The sequence below is a fragment of the Andrographis paniculata genome, unplaced genomic scaffold (genome assembly GCF_009805555.1).
Source record: "Andrographis paniculata isolate CXL003 unplaced genomic scaffold, ASM980555v1 Contig82END, whole genome shotgun sequence".
Lineage (NCBI taxonomy): Eukaryota > Viridiplantae > Streptophyta > Magnoliopsida > Lamiales > Acanthaceae > Andrographis > Andrographis paniculata.
The window spans coordinates 4,884,625-4,909,825 of NW_026137620.1; the positions used below are offsets into that span (position 1 = coordinate 4,884,625).

General features: G+C 37.3%; 2 protein-coding genes across 2 annotated transcripts; one reads left to right on the forward strand and one right to left on the reverse strand.

Annotated features, from left to right (window-relative positions):
• The first annotated feature begins 4,749 nt into the window (after positions 1–4,749).
• On the forward strand, positions 4,750–23,882 carry LOC127241310 (uncharacterized). Its single transcript, XM_051260286.1, has 2 exons — positions 4,750–5,160; positions 20,966–23,882. Exon 2 carries the CDS (start codon positions 21,327–21,329, stop codon positions 23,880–23,882), a length of 2,556 nt encoding a protein of 851 aa, XP_051116243.1. The 5' UTR covers positions 4,750–5,160; positions 20,966–21,326.
• LOC127241363 (uncharacterized) lies at positions 12,107–14,056 on the reverse strand. Its single transcript, XM_051260374.1, has 3 exons — positions 13,912–14,056; positions 12,212–12,913; positions 12,107–12,144 (listed from the first exon to the last, which is right to left on the reverse strand). Exons 1-3 carry the CDS (start codon positions 14,054–14,056, stop codon positions 12,107–12,109), a joined length of 885 nt encoding a protein of 294 aa, XP_051116331.1.
• Positions 23,883–25,201: the final 1,319 nt, after the last annotated feature.

A 25,201-nucleotide genomic window follows, 5' to 3' on the forward strand; every position in this document is an offset into this window, starting at 1 on the left:
TGGAGTTATTGTACACTACCAAAAAAATGCTTATTTGTAGCGAAATCTCTGCCGCAACAATTTTTTGTTACAAAATCTATCTTTTGTTCCGGATATTTTCGTAATAAATAGATTTTTTGATTTGGTCAACTCTTTTACTTTTGTTGCGGTATTCTTTTCGTTACAACTGCAATAATTTTAATTTTAAATTTCAAATTAACTTTAAAATAACCTTAAATAATATATCATATATACATATAATATTTACATATTAATATATACAAATTAAAATTAAAATAATTGTTTATTTATATATAAAATTATTATATACAATTAAAAGTCAAAATTAAAATAAAAAATGAAAACTGAGACTTGTAAACAAACCCTCGACGCGCCCCCATCCACTTATTCCTCTGTTCGTTCGTTCTTCTTCGTTCGTCGTCTTCTTCTTCTTTGTTCTTTCATTCTCTTTCTCTTTTTCTTTCTCTTCTTCATTGTTCGTGTTGGAGCTCGGTGGACCATTGCTCTTTGTCTTCGTCTTCTGGAGGTGGACGTAATTCGCAACTCTCAGGTAACTTTTGGCTTGCCTTCAATCTTATTTGTTCGTCGTGTGTTGATTGAGTTGATCGTCTCTGTTTATTTGCTGCTTGAGTTCAATTTAGTTCTTGTGAGGTCAGATTTTATTTTGTGTGTATGTATCAATTCTGTCTGAATCGATTGGGTGTGAGGAGGTGGGGGTGTGTATTTGGTCATTAAGTAATGGCCGAACCCATGGATTACTCTTGCCCAAGTTATGTAGACGTACTATCCCATCCATCAAACACACTAGATGTTCGACAAAATGCCCATTTGAAGTAGTTTGTTAATTTTTTGAGCTCCGATTGTTTTGGGCCTTAGGGCATATAATTTGGTGCTAAGATTTTTATTTCCCTATTAAGCATGGAATTGTAGTACTAAAATGGTATAAAATTTCTTTACGGAGTGTATGAGAAATTGGATTGGAATGGTACTTATGCATTATTTTTGGGAAATTGACAATATTTGGTTTCTTGGTATTGTTTGGTTAATGTTGAAAGTTAATTTAATGTATAGTTAAAAATCAATCAGCCAACTCATGGAAATATGTAAAGGTGAAATTTGGTGTCTTGCACCAATTCATGTATCTCTTGAAGATTATGCACATGGAAAGTATGGTGTTGGTTTGTTTAACTTTACAGAGATATAATGATGTAGTTTGCGATTTTGTGCTTTGTTCTTTCTTTATTATCAATCTCTTTTTGTTGAGGTAAAAAATATGAGTTCCAATGGTGATGTGTGTACTAAGATGAAAATCTTTTTCATTCTCAATTTCTTATTGAACACATGAATGAGGATTCAATAACAATACTTTACAGATCCTATTGCAGTGATTCATAAGTTGTTTTGTTGTGTTTTCTTCTTGACCTTGATTACGGTTTAGATTGTACTTCTGATCAATTTGTAGCCTTGTTGTGACACATGATTAGCCCGATTCATTCATTTTGTTAACTTGTTTGTCAAAATCCTTCAAAACACGGATGTTTCATATACACTTTTTGAGTTCTATAGAAGATTTTTCATTGTCTTATACTAACTATACTTGCAAAATTTACATTATTGTCAAGTACAATAATTAAGCACACATATCTTAGGTTTGAATTTCTTGGTGTTAAATTTTGGATACTTCTCTTACTTTTCTAGTAATGAGTTGACGTAAGCTTTATATATGAGCCTCCGAAGTTTTGTACATTCTGAAAGTTATATATACTAAGTATTTGTGTATGTGTATTGAATAAACCAAACCTGTATTGAATGGTTTATTTTCTCCTTTTTTAAAATATTCCATTTTTTTTAATAATGTATTGAATGTGTTAGATATATATCTATTAGAAGAGTTGTCTTGAAAAATATTTAAGCATAAGTTTTTTCTGAAGCTGTTTTAAATGGTTCTTTAGTGGTGTTGGTGATTCATATGGATTTGACAATTTTTCCAGCTTTGGATTGGCTCATTTCAGGAATTCGTAAACCCTATGATCTTTTATTATTTCACAGCATATATATCTGGAGTTTTTTTTTTTAATTGGAAAGACCAAGAGTTTTTATCTGGAGTTTTGTTAAGAACTTAGGTGTTTAATCTTAAAAATTGGCATCAATGCAGGTTCTATTTTAATTTTAGTCCAACATATGTTGGGTGCGGTCTAATTTGTCCTCATATACTCAATTGATTTGTTCTTTTTGGAGCTATCATATCATGGGGTTTTCTTTGGCCGTTTATATCACAACGAGCAAGTGATTAGTATCCCGGTAATCTTGATAGCAATGATAATTTCAAAGGCCTGTATGGATACAAGGTACCTTGAATAAATTATTTCGCAAACAGTATTTCCTTAGATGTAAGAAATGTACTACGTTTCTCATTTACTATATGCAGTTATGACATACCTGTTATGTATAAGAACTCTTACATTCCATAAACCCATTTTAAAAGTAAATTTAAATAAAAGGAAAAAGAAAAGGAAAAGAAAATGGAACGATGAGTGGCTCTATAAGGATATATACTCGAAGTTACTTCTTGTTCTAGTGGTTTTAATGTTTTCCTTACCTTTAAAAATGAGAAATTAACTAGTGGGTGTTTCATTTTGATTTATGTGGTAACTGATTGAGTTCCTGTCAACCTGTTGATACATTTTGATTTCCTTTAAGGGTTTATTTATTTTTTTCAGCAGTGGCTTGGCTTATTTCCACTTGGTGGTTTTTTTTTTCTACATGTCTTTTAGTTTTTTCTTTTATCCTTTGAGATGGTTTTTACAATTTGATTAAGATCATATTAGTATCTATAAAGGAAGTGTGTAGAAACAGCTAAAGTCTTCCAACGCTTAATGATGTCACAGGTGAGGATTATCATTCCAAATCATAAATGTTTCAATTGAAGTGATTAAATTTTATTAGGTGAAATGATGCTATAAAACAATTTAAAGTAACCCAAGATGAAAAAATCTTAATCCGACCCTATTGTACATTATATAGTCAAAATCATAGTTGAATGATTTACAAATACCTTGCCAAATTAAATTATCCCGAGATATGCAGGTTAGTATGATTAGAGATTTTAAATATTTACCCTAAAATTTTCCTATTCAAATGAATATTTGGATATATTTGTTTATTGTGTCATGTTCTAATTGATATATTTCATATCCTTATGTCTAAGTGAACTTGACTACCGGTTTCTTATTTGGCTAACTCTTAGATGAAGGAAAATGAAAGATTTGACAATTTTGGAAATTTGGATATCGTCTCAAACGCAGAACGTGGTCTTGATGATGAGATGACTAATGATATTTTGGTATGCAAATCTAAAATACTTTGACGTTACATGAGGCGATGCAGCGTTGCACTCAATTATATGATGATTGACTTGTTGTTGTGGATTGATACTGACTGAGTAATTTTCGTTAGTTGAACTTACATTTGTATTGGAATTTGTATTTTTTTGCTATGCTTTACTTTTGGATTGTATATATTGGCCGCTTTGAGAAATAGTTATATTCCTAGACAATATATACTTTGTGCAACTGATGGTGATACAAATTTGTTGTAATATCATTTGGCAGTATTTTCTTTCATCATATAGATTTTTTGGTTCCGGTATTGATTTTTTTGTTATTAAAAAAAAGGATACTCTTTTTTGTTGCGAAGTTATTGCCGTTACATATACCGGTACAAAAAATTATGAATGTCATTAAAATAATATTCTAACAATCAACTTATTGTAACAAAATTTATACCGTAACAAAATTAATTACAAATATATGAATATTTATTGTAACAATTTTTTTATTACGAGAAACACCCACTACAAATAAATCAAAAATACATTGCCAGCGTTACAAAAATCGTTACAACAAGATTTCTCACGTGCGTTGACTGCCCACTTTTTGTTACGGAAAATATCGGTATAAAGACTTTTTGTAACACGAGCATATGCACTGGTCAAAATCTGGTACAAAATCGTTACAAATAATTTTTTATAACGAAAAATGCTCATTTGTAGCGATTTTAGAACTGCTACAAATGGCCATTTTTTTGATAGTGGCACAAGGTTTAGTGAATGACGAGATCAAGACTTACTCTCATCTGCTTGCGGCCCCTTCAGGTTCAAGGTAAAAATTTTAAGGTGAGATCTACTATCATTGTTTTGGGGATATTGCTGGCATGTTTACGATTTCGTTCTTATGTCACTACCAAAAAATTGACTTTTTGTAACACCTAAACTGCATGGAACAATAAGTCTGTTACAAAAAGAAGTTTTTGTTACAAAATTAATCGACACAAAAAGTTTCTTTCGATGGTCAACATTTTTTTATTTGCTTCGATAAGTTATCCGTAACAAATACATAAAAAACAACATGTCGTCCTATACGTATTTGTTACCGAATTCAAACCGTAACAAAAAAAGGTCAATATTTTAATTATAAAAAAGAAAAATTCATATAAATTATTTAAAATGTTTTTTAAAAAATAATCATTAGTTTCGATAATTATGGTGTAACAACTACATATGAAACAAAATCTTATCCTAATTATATTTGTTATGCACTTCAAATTGTAACAAAAAAATTAATCTTATAATTATAAATAAAAATTTTAAAAGGTATATAAATATATTTTAAAATTAAAAAAAAAAAAAATAAAATAAAATAAAAAACGAAGAAAGGGTATACTTTGACAAACTTCACATTGATAGGCATTTCCTCCAAATCAATTCTTTTCCATCCGCAGACCCCAATCGACGGTGCCCCTTCACCATCTACTCATTTTCCTCTCACCACCGTCCAATCGCCGGTAACACTTCTCCCGAATGGCGCTGTACTGCCACTCCTCCTTGCCATCGCTTCTGCCTCTGCCCAAACCCGACGCCGCACCACCCCCAGCCACCGTGGATCGGCGCCCAAACCATCTCCGTTCTGCCATTGCTGGTCGCCGTGACTACAGCCTCTTCATCCCCATCTTCTCCTGGACCGAGCTAAGGCTGCCACAAACCACCACCCAAATCAATGCGCGCCTCCGCTTCTCAGTCTCGACCGCCATGGCCGCACCTTCGCCCAGCCCAGCAACTCCAACCGACACTGTCCTCTCCTCATCCCAGTCAAAATTATTTGGGTAATTTTCTATCTTTCCCTTCAATCGATTATCAGGTAAAATTGTACCAATTGTGTTTAATTTATCGACACTGACTTTGGTGGAATTTCTTTTGTTATCCCCCTCTTCTCAGTCATGATTATCAGTTAATTGTTCTTATTGTGTTTTAATTAAGATTGGTATTGATTTTTTAAGGAATTTCATCCTGGTTCGAACATTGGTGTGGTATAGGGGTATGTAGTTGGTTGCTTTGGACTGATATTGCCTAAGTGATAACTTCGAATTGAATTTGGTTTTTCTTTGGAGTTCTCGTTCTTGTTTTGTGGTTGCTAGTTTATGTTTTGTTAAATCTGCTTATTCTTTGGCATATTCGATGATTTTGATTGATATTTCATAATGATAGGGATTATTAATTCTAACTTGAATATAGTCTTCTTCTTGGAATTATTGTTTGTAGTCTCAAAAAGTTTTGAGATGGTAAATTAAACTGAAGTATGAAACCTTTTGAGCTTAAATTAAACTTTGAATTGATTTTTGTGAGGTAAATTGTCTTTGTTGGGCTTAATTTGAGGTTTACTTTTTAGGTTGGTATTGGTTTTTATAATGGAATTCAATTTCCATGTTGTTAGCAAGTATGAGATGGTTGCCTATTGTAGTTTGAATTGGTATTGGTATAATGAAATGAATAAGCATCGGTGATGACTCGAGTTCTTGGAATCCATTTTGTATAGTGTTTAGCTATTTTTGTATTAAATAAATCACAATGAACAATTCTTTCGAGTATCCTACAAAGTGATGTCAGGATGATGGTTCTTCTTAAATGAATTTAAAGGCCTTGAAAGAATATCTGATTTTCTACTTAGCTCTATAAAAGAAGAACTCTTCGGTGTCTTCTCACTTCTAGTTGAAATCTGTTTTTTTTAAATCGTTAGAGAAAAAGTGAGTACTTGCAAACACACTTTTAATGATTTTATGTTTTTTATTTTTATTTTATGGAAAATGCACAAATGAACCATCGTTTTTATTTTCTTTCTTTATTAAGAGTTTTCATTTAGTTTCACACTAACTTATTAAGAGTTTGCATTTAGTTTTGCCTTTTCAATTATTCCTCTCTAAATATATTCCATATGATGATTGTGTGTATGTTTTGAGCTGTTGTATGATATATTGGCTTATAGGTTGTTCTCATTTACGATTTTATTTAAATTAGACTGTTCGATACCTAACAACTGAAATGTGCTTTATTTCGATCGATGTCGGAATTAGTTTTAGCCGTTGCCCCTACGCTAAATATGTTTTGTTAAATGGCTTTTGGATGCTGTTGCATTTTTCTTCGGGAAGAATTAAAAGCTACTCATGACTTGTTGTTTGGTTGCCTGTAGTTCCTCCTCTGTGTCAACCGTAATTGTTCGAGGGCGAAAAAAAATTTCTCAGCTTTTAGGCGTTTATCTTTGAAGGGAAGTATATATGGCTATTTATTTCTAATGTTCGCTATGATAATTTGTGTTGTAGTTGTTTAGAGCTAGTGTAGTCCACCTACTGGCATTGTAAGTTTGACTTGATTAGTTTGTTAGATATTAAAGTAGTAAGTTAGTTTAGTATAGATTCAGCCGTGCTATGTTAGTATTTGGTTTATTTTTGGCCTTCTAGGTTTAGTCCTTAGCCTACCATTAGTTCTCTTATTAGTTTAGTTGTAGCCGTATTTGTTAGATAGTTTGCAATTAGCTTAATATTAGCATAAGACTAAGGTTAAGTCAATATATAGCTTAATTAATTGGATTAGTGTAACTCTGTATAATTTTCTGCTGCTATTGTAGGAATAATTAGTCAAGCTTGTTTACTTTACATTTCTGCTGCCGGCTGCAGTATATTTTTGTTGTGTGACCTTGTTTGGTTGCTAGTTGTTCGATGTATAATCATTTTGTGTAGAAGTATAGTAGTTGTTGTTGGTTATTGATAGATATAGTTATGTTGTTAGGTTCATTTTCTGAGTCCTTAGGATATTGTTGTTAACCCGTTTAATTGTGCTCGCCACCATGGATGATTTGCCGGTATAATATGCAAACACACTTTGGTTTGTTGGAGTTTTGTGTATTTTATCTAGTAGATTTGTGTATTTTAATAATTGTTGATGGGAGGTTTGCCATTGTTTGAGATAGTATATAAGTTTTGGTTGAAAGCCCTGAAGTAGATTTTGTTTTGAGGACTGTCTGCTCATCACAATTATTGGATCATTTTTCTAATCAAAAGTAATTGGAAAGGGAGTAATAGTATTTAAATTTTGAGATTTATTTATATTTTATTTTTAAAATATTTTATTATGAAAATTGTTACTTTATAACCACCATAAATTTTAAATTAAATACAAATATAAAATATATACAAACAGTGCCTTTAGGCTGTTTATAGATGTTGGTTTCGTATAGTTTTAGTAGGTGTTGGTTTTGTATGGATTTTACAGCTGAACCTTTTGTAGGAACACGCCGGTGAGGGCTGTTCATTCCCACGGATCGTTGTTGGATGCCAACGCGTACATACATGGTATAAAACGATCCTAAGCATGCTCCTATAAGAATGAACTAGAGATGTACCCTTTTTGGAACCACCAACAGCAATCACGAACAAGTTGATTCCGCTAGAGACCTTCCAGACTGTTCCCGAACCCCGCTCGAACACCGGATGGGCGGCGATCTATCAAACGGAGGGAGACGAATTTTGCTCTTCGTGAAACCCTAGAGCTGACGGCTTGCACCTGTGGTTTTCGCCTCCTTTTGAAAAACGTCACTAGGGTTTGACAAAGACCGCATATTAATAAGTCTCCCAACAGGTAATTGGGCCAGACCGGGGATCTTTAGAAGGTGTTGGGCTCGGGCTCCCTTATAGATCCAAATCTCTATATTCAGCCCTGAATATAATTCGAATCATAAAATATTAATTCATTCCATTAAAGAATTAATATTGCACTCCCAGCCCAACCCAAATTGAATCTGGGCTTCTATTAAACTTAATTAATTCCCCATGTTTAAGATGTTCCACATCCATTAATTAATTAAATCTTCTGACAATTTAATTAATTAATATCTTTTAGTTCCTTAAGTAATACCACTCAAAACTTATTATTGTACGGATTAAATCCACCTGCAGGGTTTATACAATAATCCTTATTGAGTTCCTTAAGGGGATGTCATCAACCTGGATGTCCAGGACATGGTGCCTTAATGATAATAAATTAATTACTATGCGAATAATGTAGTTGCCCAAAATACGAAGCATATTGAATCACTAAGGATTCTCACTTATGGTAAATTAAAGCAACGAACATTTATTCCATATATTTAATTTATTTCATCTAAGGTTAAGAATTAACAGAGTTACCGAGATCTTGGTTCTTCAATGTCAGAATAGAAGAACATATCTCAACTGTGATCCTTTCAATGTGACGCAGCACATTAGTGTAAACTAATAGTCAAGACAAACTAATTCCAAGTTTACACTACAACTTAAACCGATGGTTTTGTCCATAACCATCTCAGTTGTGAAACCCATTTATATTTAATAAAGAACTGACAACAAGATCTTCTGTGTGATCTCCACACACCATGTTGTCTACAATATTAAATAAGTGGACATGCTAATATATATAAAACATAAATAAAAGCAACACAATGTGAAATAACAATTTATTTATTCCAGTTAATAAGGAAATTGAATAATACAAAAGCGTACTAAAAGTTTGCTTTACAGTATAATCCAACAATCTCCCACTTATACTAAAGCTAAACTTTTAGTATACAATGCAAAACCAAGCTCTCCCACTTATACTAAAGTCTAGCTGCAATGTATCGTAAACCAAGGCCCTCTACGTGTTTCTCGAAAACCTTAATGGGTAAAGTCTTCGTGAAGGGATCTGCCAAGTTGTCCAACGATGCAATCTTAGTGACAGCTATGTCTCCTCGCTTTACGATGTCTCGTATGATGTGGTACTTCCTTTCTATGTGTTTACTTGCTTTATGAGCTCTAGGTTCTTTTGAGTTTGCCACTGCACCAGCGTTATCACAATAAATGATTACACGCTCAGGCATACTCTCAGACACCCCTAAGTCATACAAGAAGCTCCTGAGCCATACAGCCTCTTTTGCTGCTTCAGAAGCAGCAACATACTCGGCTTCCATGGTAGAATCTGCGATGCATTTCTGCTTTACGCTTCTCCATGAAATAGCTCCGCCTCCCAAGGTAAACGCATAACCCGAGGTTGACTTTCTCTCATCTCGATCACCTTGAAAATCTGAATCAGTGTAACCCAAAGGAACTAGATTGTCAGACTGGTAAACCAAACTATAATCTCGAGTTCTTTTCAGATACTTGAGAATATGTTTTACCGCAATCCAGTGTCCTTGACCAGGTTTGGACTGATACCTAGCTACCATGCCAACAGCATAGCAGATATCAGGCCTCGTGCACAGCATGGCATACATGAGACTTCCTACAGCCGAAGCATAAGGAATGTTAGCCATCTCATCTATCTCCTTTTGTGTTTTAGGACACATATCCTGAGATAGAGCAACTCCATGTCTGAAAGGTAAGAATCCTTTCTTGGAGTTCTGCATGCTGAAACGGGCAAGCACAGTATCAATGTAGGCGGCTTGAGATAAGCACAACATTCTTTTCTTCCGATCACGAGTGACCTTCATACCAAGAATGTACGATGCATCTCCCATGTCCTTCATTTGAAACTGTTCAGAAAGCCATACCTTTACGTCTAATAATATCTTGACATTGTTTCCAATGAGAAGAATATCATCTACGTATAGTATCAAGAATACCACTACGTTTCCGTTGCACCTCTTGTACACACAACTTTCACTTGGACATTGCTCAAATCCAAAGGATTTGATCACCTCATCAAAGCGAATATTCCAAGATCTGGAAGCTTGTTTTAGTCCATAAAGAGACTTCTTTAGCTTCCAGACTTGATGCTCTTGGCCTTTCTTCACATAACCCTCAGGTTGCTGCATATAGATGTCCTCATCCAGATTCCCGTTAAGGAATGCTGTCTTGACATCCATTTGCCAAACCTCATAGTCCATGTGACTTGCTATGGATAAGAGTATCCGGATTGACTTTAGCATGGCTACTGGTGAAAAGGTTTCATCATAATCGATGCCCTCTTTCTGGGTAAAACCTTTTGCAACCAACCGTGCCTTGAAGGTAGTAACCTTCCCGTCAGGTCCTCTCTTACGCCTAAAGACCCATTTGCTCCCAATGGCTTTCTTGCCTTTGGGAAGGTCTTTGAGGTCATAGACCTCCATAGCATGCATGGATTCTATTTCTGAATCCATGGCCTTATGCCAAGAATCTGCATCAACATCTTGGATTGCCTCTTTATAGGTACAGGGATCAGGTTCTTGTTCATCACTAGGGACTGAATCCGAGGACTCTCCCACTAACAAGAAACGACTGGGTAATCGAGTTACCCTCCCACTACGCCGAGGCAAATCATGTGTGGTGACATAAGGGTCAACACGCTGTGCAGTTTGTTGTGGTATATCTTCTTGTACACTTGGTACTTGATTGTCTCCCCTTAATTCGTAAAGAATAATTTCACTTGGGGTCTTATGCTCATGCATATAGTCTTCTTCTAAAAACCTGGCATTGGTGCTCACCACTACCTTCTGGTCTTTAGGACTATAAAAACAACCCCCTCGTGTTCCTTTAGGGTATCCTACAAATAGCCGTACTTCCGTCCTAGATGCCAACTTATCAGCTTCCTTGTCCAACACGTGTGCTGGACAGCCCCAAATCCGAATGTGGTTCATGCTGGGCTTTCGCCCGGACCACAATTCTATTGGGGTTTCAGGAACTGATTTGGAAGGCACATAATTCAGGATGTACGCTGCTGTTTCCAAGGCATATCCCCAAAACGAGATGGGTAGAGAAGCATAACTCATCATTGACCTCACCATTTCTAAAAGAGTCCTATTCCTCCTCTCTGCCACGCCATTCTGTTGCGGAGTACCAGGCGCAGTCAACTGGGATGTAATCCCATTCTCTAACAAATATTGCCTAAATTCAGCGGTAAGGTATTCGCCACCACGATCAGACCGTAATGACTTGATACTTTTACCTTGACGGTTCTCCGCTTCTGCCTTGAATTCTCTGAACTTGTCAAAGCATTCAGACTTGCGGCGCATCAAGTAAATGTATCCATATTTTGAGTAGTCATCTGTGAAAGTCACAAAATACTCAAAACCACCCCTAGCTTGAATTGACATAGGCCCACATACATCAGAGTGAATCAATTCTAACACTTCATTAGCCCTATTTCCCTTGGCCTTAAAAGGCCTGGAGGTCATCTTGCCTTCCAAGCAGGACTCGCAGACTGAGAATGGTTCCACTTGGAGAGAGTCCAAGAAACCACTGCTCACTAGTCTTTGGATCCTCCTAAGGTTGACATGACCCAATCTAAGGTGCCAAAGATATGTTTGATTCGATTTAGAAGATTGTTTTCTTTTTAATGATGAAGATGCATGAACTTGAGTATTGGTTTCAGTTTGATGCGCACTAGTAATAGTATAAAGATTGTTTTCCAATGTGCCAGAACAGATAACAACTTTGTTTCTCATAATAAAAACGCTTTTATTAAAAACAACTGAATATCCATCCACAAAAAGTTTCGAAACTGAAATTAAATTCTTTCTAAAACTTGGCACATACAAAACGTTCTTTAAAACTAAAACTGAATCAGAAAAAGATAAATGCACATCTCCCACTGCAACCGCTGCCACTCTGGTTGCATCTCCCAAGCTTATGATAATCTCGCCCTCACTCAGCTGCCTTGGTGGCAGGAACCCCTGCATTGTACAACAAACATGATCAGTGGCTCCTGTATCTACTACCCAAATACTGGTAGAACTAGCCGCGAAACATGTTTCAACAAGCAAAGTAGAAGACGTACCATCTTTGCCCTTCAGAAGGGGACAATCAGCTTTCCAATGTCCTGTCTTGCTGCATTTAAAGCACTTCCCCTTTGGCTTCTTCACGCCACCAGAAGGCGCGACCGACTTGCTCCCACTATTTGCAGCACCCTTTTTCTTGGCAGGCTTTTTCTTCTTCCCGCCTTTCGACGAAGAAGGTCCAGACTGCGCAGAAAACAGCGCCTGTGGAGTCCTACCCATGAGTCCCTCCGCTGCAACCAAATCCACAAGAAGCTCGGCTAAAGTATAGTCCTTCTTGGTCAGGATTGTGTTGAGACGGAAATTCTCGTAGGACTTAGGGAGTGAGTGCAGGACCATATCGATCTTGGTGTCAGCATCGATTTGACCCCCGAGCAGCTCTATCTCATTCAGATTTTCCATCATCTTGAGAATATGCTCACGCACAGAAGTTCCCTCTGGCATGAAGGAAGTCATAATCTTCCTCATTGCCTCAAATCGAGCAGCCCTATCTGACTCACCAAAGAGCTCCTTGAGGCTCAACATCATGTCAGCAGCAGTAGGCAACTTTTCAACCTGCAATTGCAACATATTGGTTATTGACGCCAATATGTAGCAACGGCTCATTTGATCAGCCCTATGCCACTTCCGATGAGCCTCCCTTTCCTCTTCAGTAGATTCCTCAGTTAAGTCTGCTGGAGCAGGGGTGCTTAGGACAAATTTATAGTCATCCGCAGCAAGGACAATGTCCAGATTTCGTTTCCAGTCCAAATAATTCGGACCAACGAGTTTGTTTTGATTGAGAACAGTCTTCATAAGTGGATTGAACGACATTTTGATAACTGAAATAAACAAACAGAAACATGCAAACACGTAAGCAGTAATTCACATTAACACATAAGCATAAAATCATGGGAAAACCTCAAAAACCACGAGATTATACATATCACGACAGCTCAGTAAATCGCACATGCAAGCCATGTTATGACGGACGTTTACACATGCATTCACCAAACAGGCAGCTAGCCTATAATTTCATTATCTCATCAACTTATCCTTATGACGAATGAAATTAATTGCCGATACTTTAGAACTGGCCATGTGAATTAAAACAGGGACTCCGTTGGGGGGTTATATTTAAAATCCACATCTAAGTAATGACCATAATTTAACGCCAAGGAAAACTATTTACAGTTAATATGCAACCGAAGGGCAGTCATATTTAATGCAAATAATCTCCTACAGTTATCACGAATTAATTTATCTAGTAAACTTATGAGTGACATATCCGTTAGGGAGGAGACCCCATGGATCCCACGTATGCCACACACTTTACTTAAAATTAAATCACTTTAACTGAAATCTTATCTAGTAAACTTGTGCATGTTAATATCCGTTAGGGAGGAGACCCCATGGATCCCGCGTATAACAAACACTTTACTTAAAGATCAATTATGGAGGCCCATGAATTAATAATAATTCAACTTAAATACTTAGTCATTTAAACTTTAAGGTTTTGACAGCATGCATAGAATAATTAAATTCCTAGCATGCTCCTAACATGCAAATCACGTAAGCCCTAGCATGCTTCTAGAAAATTAATTCCGCAAATCTAGTACATGATTCCTAACATGCTTGTAAATTTAAATCATGCCTGTCACATAATCATGCATATCACATAATACTTTGGCAAGCATTAATTTAAATACATCCACAAAGCAATAAAAGGCAGAAAATTAAAAGCACACCCACGCAGCCCTTAAAACCCTAACCAATAGCCTAAGACAACCATTACAGGATTAAAAGGGGCGCGGACAGATGCTAGACATCGGCCTCTCACGCGATGGAAAAACTGGAACCGGGCCGCCTCGGGAAGAAGTCGCGAAAACTTCGTGAAGACGATCGAATTTGGCTGCGGCATTCGCCGTTACGGCGTAGCTGTAATTCGTGTAGATCTCGTCCTCCCGTTTCCGAAAAGGTATCATGGGCTGAAAACGGACAACCGAGGCAAAAGTTATGGCCAAAACAGTTTCAGCCGACGGAAACCCTAGATTTTCGGCCCAAAAGCCGAAAACCTAATTTCCATCACCAAAAATTGTTTCTTGGCCGTCACTACAAGCCTCATGTCCGCCCTTACCTCCAGCGCCACCTCTGCTTCGCTGCCCCACTGCGTTCGTGGCTGTTCTGCTTATGCGAACTGCTTCCAAATCGCCTCCTTTTTCATGTCTTTTTCAGAATTACGCAGTATAACTCAAAACAACATGAAAAGCCCTACATACATGGACCTATATACAAAACCGCCTATCTACCCACACTTATTATCTGGTGGGAAAAACGATTACAACAAAACCAAAAGGGCTGCGAAGGGAAACAACATACACGCACAAAAAAAATATTCATTCCATACATTACATGCGAAAACGTTAAAGACAATACCAACTACACGTTTTCTGGCAGAGCCAACAATCCACGAAACCTTGCTCTGATACCAATTGTAGGAACACGCCGGTGAGGGCTGTTCATTCCCACGGATCGTTGTTGGATGCCAACGCGTACATACATGGTATAAAACGATCCTAAGCATGCTCCTATAAGAATGAACTAGAGATGTACCCTTTTTGGAACCACCAACAGCAATCACGAACAAGTTGATTCCGCTAGAGACCTTCCAGACTGTTCCCGAACCCCGCTCGAACACCGGATGGGCGGCGATCTATCAAACGGAGGGAGACGAATTTTGCTCTTCGTGAAACCCTAGAGCTGACGGCTTGCACCTGTGGTTTTCGCCTCCTTTTGAAAAACGTCACTAGGGTTTGACAAAGACCGCATATTAATAAGTCTCCCAACAGGTAATTGGGCCAGACCGGGGATCTTTAGAAGGTGTTGGGCTCGGGCTCCCTTATAGATCCAAATCTCTATATTCAGCCCTGAATATAATTCGAATCATAAAATATTAATTCATTCCATTAAAGAATTAATATTGCACTCCCAGCCCAACCCAAATTGAATCTGGGCTTCTATTAAACTTAATTAATTCCCCATGTTTAAGATGTTCCACATCCATTAATTAATTAAATCTTCTGACAATTTAATTAATTAATATCTTTTAGTTCCTTAAGTAATACCACTCAAAACTTATTATTGTACGGATTAAATCCACCTGCAGGGTTTATACAATAATCCTTATTGAGTTCCTTAAGGGGATGTCATCAACCTGGATGTCCAGGACATGGTGCCTTAATGATAATAAATTAATTACTATGCGAATAATGTAGTTGCCCAAAATACGAAGCATATTGAATCACTAAGGATTCTCACTTATGGTAAATTAAAGCAACGAACATTTATTCCATATATTTAATTTATTTCATCTAAGGTTAAGAATTAACAGAGTTACCGAGATCTTGGTTCTTCAATGTCAGAATAGAAGAACATATCTCAACTGTGATCCTTTCAATGTGACGCAGCACATTAGTGTAAACTAATAGTCAAGACAAACTAATTCCAAGTTTACACTACAACTTAAACCGATGGTTTTGTCCATAACCATCTCAGTTGTGAAACCCATTTATATTTAATAAAGAACTGACAACAAGATCTTCTGTGTGATCTCCACACACCATGTTGTCTACAATATTAAATAAGTGGACATGCTAATATATATAAAACATAAATAAAAGCAACACAATGTGAAATAACAATTTATTTATTCCAGTTAATAAGGAAATTGAATAATACAAAAGCGTACTAAAAGTTTGCTTTACAGTATAATCCAACACCTTTTGTAGATTTTAGTTAATTATATCAGTACTTTCTTTGTTCTATTAAAGGATCTCAATAAAACAACATACTATGCAAAAACCACTAGTGATCTTGCACATAATTAATTATATCCTTGTACCAAGGATTATGCTTTCATCATGTGTACATGATGATACTTACAACTAATAATTTAGTTGTTAATTGTTCTATGTGACATGTGATTCATTTTGTTTCACTGACTGTGACAAATAGATGTGAATCATGATGGGTTACATGATGTGTAAGATGATGATATTATCTTCCTTTACGTTCATTAATTAATTCTGCAAATTAAACTTGCAAGTGTGGGCAACTATGATTAGGATATGTCATGTACATAATTATTATGCCTTAATCCTTTATATCCTTAGCCACTAAAGTATCCGAATAAGCAACTATTCATCTGTTTGTGGTCAACACATAAAAGTCTAGCGAAATTTAGGTTAGTATGCATTGCTTGTTGTGGGAGTTGTTTCGTAGTTTATTGTTGTTGTATGGTTTATTTGATTATGTTTGATGGTAAGCACAAATGATTATTGGGTTTTGTTTTAGACATTGCTATGTGTATTTAAGATAGGGTCCATACAACAAGTTGATGGATACTTTTGTTTTAATACGAAGTTCTGTTTGCTACCATTTTCTTGATATATTTATATATGTTATTATATGTTGTTGACTTTCAAACATATATTACAAGATTCCAATTCTCTTGTATTCATAAATTTGTTTAGATATGTTATATTTCATCGTAACTAGCACATGTTTTCTTATTTTTATAGGTGATACCATGTCATGGACTGAAATTTATAAACTACACAAGACACGGAATAAACTAACTAAACGGAACTAACTAAAAAACTACGAGAAAGAACAAACAATTAAACGGAACTAATTAAGTAAGAAAAGAACGAATTAACTAAAGATAATTAATAAAGCAAGGAAACAAGATAATCAAAAGAGAAGCAAACCTAAGTAAGTACTAACGTAAGCATGACCCGATACCCTTCTAGCATTGAACTATCCTTTACGAAGACACCAACTCGGTCGACACTTTGGAGAGCTCTTCCACCTTCCCCAAATGCCACAAACTTGAGGCTTTATACTCAAAGCCAAATTTTGGAACTAAACCCCATGAAGCATGCAATGGAATTGCATTCCATGAAATATTAGACTAAAAGAGAATGTATTGCTATCAAGATAACCTTCCATAAAAGGAAATGATGCTAAATGATCAAATATTCATTAAAATGTATTTGCTTGGTGTGTCGTACAAAGCACCTTAAGGCGTCATGTTTATAGGAGTGAGGGAAGGGGAAGTTGAGTGATTTTCCAATGTGGGATTAGTTTTGTATAAGTAATCTATAAATGAGAGACACCTAGCCTAATCGTCCCCCCATGCATGTGAGAGGCATGTGAGGTTCCATATTATATAGAAGTTGTCCCAAGGGATGGTCCCCCACTTAATGCATGTGCAATCCTAGGCTTATACAAATACATAATAAACCCTCTATTTTATCATACTCCTAAGTTTGTACAACTTTTCCGTTAGTTGTTCGAATGAGGCGTTGCAAGCTTCAAAGTCGGCATCCTTCGACAAGTGTTTGGCTATTGCAACATGGGCTTGAATTGCTTCCCAAGTTTCAATCTTCACCATCAAACCTTGTAATTTGTCGACGCAAGGTTTCTCTCGGGTACTCGAAGCTGGTCCGATATGTAGTTTTGGAATTGTGAATTTTGATGCTAAGACATCCATGTCATTTCCTCCCCCTTAAGAAGATTGAGCCATCAACCATTGTGCTTTCTCATCCACTCGAACATAAGATGATAAATCATAAAGAACTTCCGGTAATTCCTCCAGGTATACATCTTTGACATTTTCAAGTATTCTAGTAAAGGGTATGTAAAAGTTAGCGAGTACATGATCTTTATTTGACTTAAATAAATTACTGCATAAAAATAAAAAGCAACTCCCTTTTGGATCAAGGTCATCTGTTTCTTGCTAAAAATCAGTAAGTGAGAGTAGGATGTTGGACCCCTTATAGGGATCGGTTGCGATCGGAACTGGCTTGTTTAGTAATCCTCATATCACCAATAGAACTCATCGATGGAAGACGATACTGTATTGGATGCTTGGTAGCACGGAGTCCAAAATAAATCACATACATATAAATGACACCGTGCAACTTTCAATATCCATGATTAGAGACTCTTGCTTTTCACCAATTGTGCATTCGGAATGGAACAATTTCTCTTGGTACTCCTTACCTTGATCAAATATGTTTCCTGACTCTTTTGGAGTTTCACCAAGTATTTGTAGGACAACAGGTGACTTTCCGAATTATAAATCTTCTTCTAGTTGTTCTTCGGCCACATGAACAACTTTCTCCTTACTAACATTGACCTTATGTTTCAAACATTCTCTCTCATCTCCATCATAAAAAATTGCAAATGAGGCTTATGTATATCTTGTACTTGTGGATTCAGTCGAGTAAGCGCATCGTCCATTTTTCTTCCTAACTCTTCTTTTATCTATCTTAGAAGTGTAATTTGTTCATTTGAAACAGCTAAGATATCATTTAAGGAGGTCATACCTGCATCAAAACAAATCTAAAATATATGTATATTGAAAGTTAGTCCTCACAATCCCCCTTCTCGCACACTCGTGTATACCTCTTGACAAATATGTAGAGTTTCCAAGCTCTATAAGTGTACCTTGATGGAGTCGTAAAGGTGGAACCTGAGTGACGTACCCGTTTAAAGTGGACAAGAAACTTTAAACATGACTCAATCAAAGAAAGTACAAGATAGTATCAATCATGCAATGCAAAGAACCAAGCTCGTGCATTTATGGACTAATGACCAAAAAGCGCACACAACACACAAATGCTGAAACTATGCAAGTCAACAAAAAACAAGCTGAATTAGATCTCAAAAACTACCAAATCACTACAAAAACTCAACCCCTTTTAAAATGTGTCAAACAAATATGACACAATCTTGCGAAACTTGAAACCCCAAAACTATATAAACCTGACGTCAATTACAAATTCACAAAATCTGAATAATATATGTTTTTTTCCACTTCACAAGCTTTCCAATGGCATATCATATGCGAAAAATGGAGCTCATATGAGAAAAGTACAACTCAAACAAGATTATCGACAAAAATTGCACTAGTCCTCCCGTTTGATTTTTTTTTTTAGTTTTGTTTTTTTTGGATATTCTGGTTTTTTTTTTTGCAAAAATTTTTCCTTTTTTTCAACTTTTTTTTTCACAGCAATATTGCGAGGCCTAGAAAAAATAATACATCAACAATAACTCCTTAAACTTCCCAAATAACATCCAACTCAACAAACAATTCAACCTCACTTTAAATAGTGAACTCAAAGAACCCGTAAACTTGGAAAACTCAATAAGAGCATGAAGTGTGCAATTAAAATCACTCACCAACAAAGTCACAAGCTTGCGTTCATATAATGGATATGGATATGTGGTGCATGTTGTATACTAGGAAACATAGAGGATAAAATCATCTACACAAGAAGACCAAGCAAAGAAAAAACTCGAGATCAAATTTACGTCAAGGATATGCTATAATAAAGCTCAACTAAGCAACTAGAGGAATGAATAAAATGAAAAGATATCAAATGGTTTCTTTTTTTTCGGAATTTTGAATTTTAAAAAAAAGAAGTGTAAATTGACCAAACTGCTCTATTACCAAAATTAACTAATATATGTCATGGACATAAATTGATCACTACACAAGACACGAAATAAACTAACTGAACGGAACTAACTAATAGACAAAGAGAAAAAACAAATAACTAAACAGAACTAATTAAGCAAGAAAAGAACGAATAAACTAAACAGAATTAATAAAGCAAGGAAAACATATAATCAAAAGAGAAGCAAACCTAAGTAAGTACTTGTAGACACTAAAAATATATGTCTAAAATCAATTAAATATCATGTATTTTGGAAGAAAATAAAATTCCAATAAAATAAATATATGGTATTTAATTATGCACATATGTTAATTTTTGTACAATAAATATCAACCATTAATGCAAAATCTGCTTAAAATGGAAGATATCGTACAAATATTACGTGCATAAATAGAGCCATAATAAATTTGGCAGCAAAATAAATCAATCTTGTCAATAAAGGAAGTATATAAATTAATATCTTCCAAACAAGGCAATGATATAAAGATCTTGTCAATAAAGGAAGTATATAAATTAATATCTTCCAAGAAGGGCAATAATATAAAGATTTTGGCGAGAAAGGAAGGTGCACAATCAAATCCGTCAAGAATGGAAAATGGCATCCGATGGAAAAGGAAAGATTATAAAATCTTTCCATCCACGTAGCACCATCCGAAAAGGAAGCCAATGCCACCCTCCCCTATAAATAGGAGCCTTGGCCAATTCATTTACACACCGAAGTTCATTTGAAGACTCGCGCAAGGGTAAGTCTCTCTAGACTCTCTGCAATGTTCTTCATTGTTCTTCGTGTCCTTCGAAGCGTTCTTCGTCGAAAAGTCACCGATTTGGACAAATGATCCAATATTGGTTGACGAATCGATGAAGTTAACGTTCTTCGTCGTATGTCCGAGCCGGAGGAAGGATCAAATCTCTCAAAGCTATCGAGGAATCCATCAAAGCCAAGGAAGAGCCTCCAAAGTCGCTCCCAAAGCTTGAAGATGTTCGTCGCGTTCTTCATAAAAGGCGGAAACCAGGCCCTCTTCGATCCAATAGTCAAAGGGACACGCCGCCAAAAGCGTTATGGTGCACCAAATCCCTCCCTCAAAGATCAAATTCCGTCCGATCATCCAAAGGAGGCATCGATCCAAAGTCGACGATCAAAATCGCCAACATGGATACCAAAGTCCTTCAAAAGCCGGCGAAGTCAAACCAAAGACCAAAATCCCTTCAGATCAAAGAAGCCACCCAAATCCAAATTGGAAAAATGGATCGACCCGGAGAGAGAATCAAAGGATCCAAATAGAGAATAGGACCCGCATATATTAAATTAAATGTAATTTGTACGATTTTGTGTTTATAAAAAATATAACACAATTTTTTTGTCTACAGATTTTTGGCACGCCCAGTGGGACAACTCTACCTTTCATCTCTCTTTCCGTCGAATTCTCAAACGATCAATGGCTTCCTACAAAATCAATACTTCCAATGCTGTGTCGAAAGCTACTGCTCTAGCCGCCACCGCCAAAGGAGTCGCTGCTACTACATCAAGAACCTCAAGTGCTTCAATGAATGCTGGAGGGATGACACGAAGTATGGCTAAAAGAGTACTGTCATTTTCCGAGGATGCACATCCGAAAATCACAGAGCAAAACTCACTCTATGAGGAAGACGAAAGCTTCAAGAGTACTTCCGCACCGGGCACCCCTCAAGAAGTTGCAACTCGTTCGACTGCATCGAGTTATGCCCCGGTATGACCACGAACGCTTCAAACATAGAAGACCAACTTGTTGCACTGGCCAAAGTTGTTGAAGGGATGTCTCAACACATGCAGCAACAAGACAATGTCATCGCAAAACTGCTTGCAAAATTGGACAAGCCGGAACCAACCAACCAGAATGCTTCGGAGGCCCAAAATGAAGCAGAAACATCCATGGATCAACGCCACGGTAAAGAAAAAATGGCGGGGCCAATGCCGTTTCAAGCATCATCTGACTCTTTCATCCATCTATCCCAACTTGACGAGTATATCAAAGGAGCTCTCAAAAGGGAGTTTGAAGGAAGTTCAAGGCCAACAAATATGTATGCCAAGCCTTACACTTCAAGGATCGACGCCCTCAAGATGCCGATGGGATATCAACCACCAAAGTTCCAACAATTTGATGGCAAAGGCAACCCAAAGCAGCATGTGGCACACTTCATGGAAACATGCAACAACGCTGGGACATATGGCGATCTCTTGGTAAAGCAGTTCGTACGGTCATTAAAAGGCAACGCCTTCGACTGGTATATCGACCTGGAGGCTGGTTCCATCGACAGTTGGGAGCAGTTGGAGTACGAGTTCTTGAACCGGTTCTACAGCACAAAAAGGACCGTCAGTATGACAGAACTCACAAATACTCGTCAATGGAAAGATGAACCAGCAATCGACTACATCAACCGCTGGAGGAGTTTGAGCTTGAACTGCAAAGACCGGTTGTCTGAGGCCTCCGGTATAGAGATGTGCGTCCAAGGAATGCACTGGGGGTTGAAATACATCCTGCAAGGGATCCGACCCCACACTTTCGAAGAACTTGCTACCCGCGCTCATGACATGGAGTTAAGTATGGCTTCAAGCGGGATGCACGGACCACCAGTTCAAGAATCTTCAAAAGCAAAAAGATACGAAAGATATGATGCCGCAAAGAAGGGGAACAACGCCCCTATCAAGTCTTTTGGAAAAGAAGCCTTGGCCATAAAAGCGACGACCAAAGCATCTATGAAGATCCAAAGTAAAGAAAAGGAAGTTACAAGGAAAAGACAATCAACTCAGACAGAAAGACCGCCAAGGCCAACCCTTAAAGAGTTGCAATCCAAAACTTATCCTTTCCTGGATTCCGACGTCTCGGGAATCTTTGACGATCTACTCAGAGAAAACCTCATTGAACTTCCGAATTCAAAAAGACCGGAGGAAGCTGGAAAGGTTGATGACCCAAGATATCGCAAATACCATCGTGTCGTAGGACATCCCATCCATAATTGTTTCATCTTTAAAGACAAAGTCATGGAGTTGGCTCATGAAGGAAAGATTACCCTTGAAGACGATTCTGTTTCTGTTAATGTCACTTCAATCATGTTCGGGTCTCTCGAAGTTGACATAAAAGACAAAGAATCATATTGTCTCACTACCGAGAAAGGTGGCAAGGCGATCAGAGACAAATCGAGTGAAGAATGTGCCATGATAACTTTCACTGATGAAGATTTGGTGTTAGGATCCAAACCCCATAATCGTCCATTACTGGTCGTGGGTTATATCCATGAACAAAGGATTAACCGGATATTCTTAGACGGAGGAGCTGCAGTCAATGTCCTTCCTCTATACACATTGCAAAAATTGGGAATATCAGTAGATCAGTTGTTCGAGAGTCGTATGACAATACATGGATACAATCAAGAGGGGCAAAGAGCACTTGACACCATAAGATTGAGACTTTTAATCGATGAAATGGAAACTAACCCTTTGTTCTACGTGATAGACACAAAGACATCTTTCAACGTTCTTTTGGGAAGACCATGGATACATGAGAATGGTGTAGTTCCATCAACGTGGCACCAGTGCTTCAAATACACTCAAAATGGAGTGACAAAGAAAGTTCTCGGAGACACAAAGCCATATGCAGAAGCCGAGTCACACTTTGCGGACGCCAAATATTTCTCTACAGAAGCAAAAAAATCCAAGGTACATGAAGATGTCAAAGCACCACAACCAAACTTGGGGGCAAAGTTAAGAGATAAAGAAAAAACACCTGCCTCAGGATCTGCAGACTCATTAATTGAGCCTCTGAAAGATTTGACTCTTCCGAAGACCCCACTCAACCCAATCTCCCCATCACATACAAGAAATGGAAAAGAAGAAAAAATAGAGGCTATGCGATTGCAAAAGGACAAAAGCTTTGGCCTAAAAGCCTACAGACTTCTCACAAAAGCTGGATATAATCCAAATGAGGAATCACTGCTGGGAAAGTTACCACCACAGACAACCCAAGGTTCGAGGGCTGGTCTTGGGTACATGCCACAAGCTCCCGTACGCATCGCTATCAAAAGGGCTGCAAATCATCATATCACCGAAAGCGAGACTTTGTCTTCCAATTCACCTCAAAAGGGGAAGAATGCAAGAGTATCGGTTTTCGAGAGGCTAAAACCTTCTGTCTTCACAAGGTTAGGACCAAAGATCAATAAAGAGAAAAACAAGACGAATTCCACATCAACAAAATATGTGGAGATGGATGAAGAAATCAAGAGCCGTTTTCCATCCCGCATGACGCGTTAAACAAAAATGACGATACATTGCGGTAAAGTTTTAAAGACTAAATGGCAAACCGTTGTCTTCACCAAACCCAAAGAAGATAATGAAGAAAGTGTTGCATCATCCTGCTACATCACTGAAGGGGGAGAAGAGACAGTGATTGAAGAAGATGCAGGAAATGCACCCACCGCGTTTGAAGAAGGGATCAAAGCTGCAGTGGACGAGTTAGAAGAAGTCAACTTGGGAAATGAAGATCACCCAAGACCTGTCTATGTCAACAAAGAGCTGGGTGAGGATGATATGAATGCCTACGTCCGACTTCTCAACGAATTCCAAGATGTCTTCGCTTGGTCATATAAAGAAATGCCCGGCTTAGACCCGAAAGTTGCGGTCCACCATCTAGGTGTGAAGAAAGGAGCTCGCTCTGTGAAGCAAGCGCAACGAAGATTCCGTCCTGAACTCATCCCTCAAATTGAAAATGAAGTCAACAAACTCATTGAAGTGGGGTTCATCCGGGAAGTCAAATACCCCCAATGGATTTCCAACATCGTGCCTGTAAAGAAAAAGAATGGACAAATCCGAGTTTGTGTGGATTTCCGAGACTTAAACGAAGCATGCCCAAAAGATGATTTTCCTTTACCCATAACTGAATTGATGATTGATGCAACGACAGGACATGAAGCGCTTTCTTTTATGGATGGATCATCTGGATATAACCAAATTCGTATGGCACCTGAAGACGAAGAGTTAACCGCCTTTCGTACACCGAAAGGTATCTACTGTTACAAAGTTATGCCTTTCGGATTGAAAAATGCTGGGGCAACCTACCAAAGAGCAATGCAAAAGATCTTTGATGACATGCTACACAAAAATGTAGAGTGTTATCTTGACGACTTGGTTGTCAAATCCAAGAGAAAATAAGATCACCTGCAAGACTTAAGAAAGGTTTTTGAAAGGTTGAGGCGCTACCAATTAAAAATGAATCCTCTCAAGTGCGCTTTTGGAGTCACCTCCGGAAAATTCCTCGGATTCATTGTCCATAGTCGTGGAATTGAGATTGAACAGGCAAAGATAGATGCCATCACAAAAATGCCTGAGCCTCGTAACATCCATGAGCTAAAAAGCTTACAAGGAAAATTAGCATATATAAGAAGATTTATCTCTAATCTCGCTGGACGATGTCAACCTTTCAGCCGAATCATGAAGAAGGGAGTGCCTTTCCATTGGGATGAAGCATGCAAGAAGGCATTCCAAAGTATCAAAGACTACTTGACAAAGCCACCAGTGCTGACAGCCCCAATTCCTGGACATCCGTTGACGCTTTACATCGCTGCACAAGAGTG

Coding starts and splice junctions, on each gene's coding strand:
- LOC127241310 (XM_051260286.1), top strand. CDS start 21,327: ATGACCACGAACGCTTCAAACATAGAAGACCAACTTGTTGCACTGGCC.
- LOC127241363 (XM_051260374.1), bottom strand. CDS start 14,056: ATGATACCTTTTCGGAAACGGGAGGACGAGATCTACACGAATTACAGC. Junction 12,914..13,911: donor GGTTCCAGTTTTTCCATCGC/GTGAGAGGCCGA, acceptor TGTTTATTTCAG/TTATCAAAATGTCGTTCAAT. Junction 12,145..12,211: donor GAAAAAGGGTGCTGCAAATA/GTGGGAGCAAGT, acceptor CTTTAAATGCAG/CAAGACAGGACATTGGAAAG.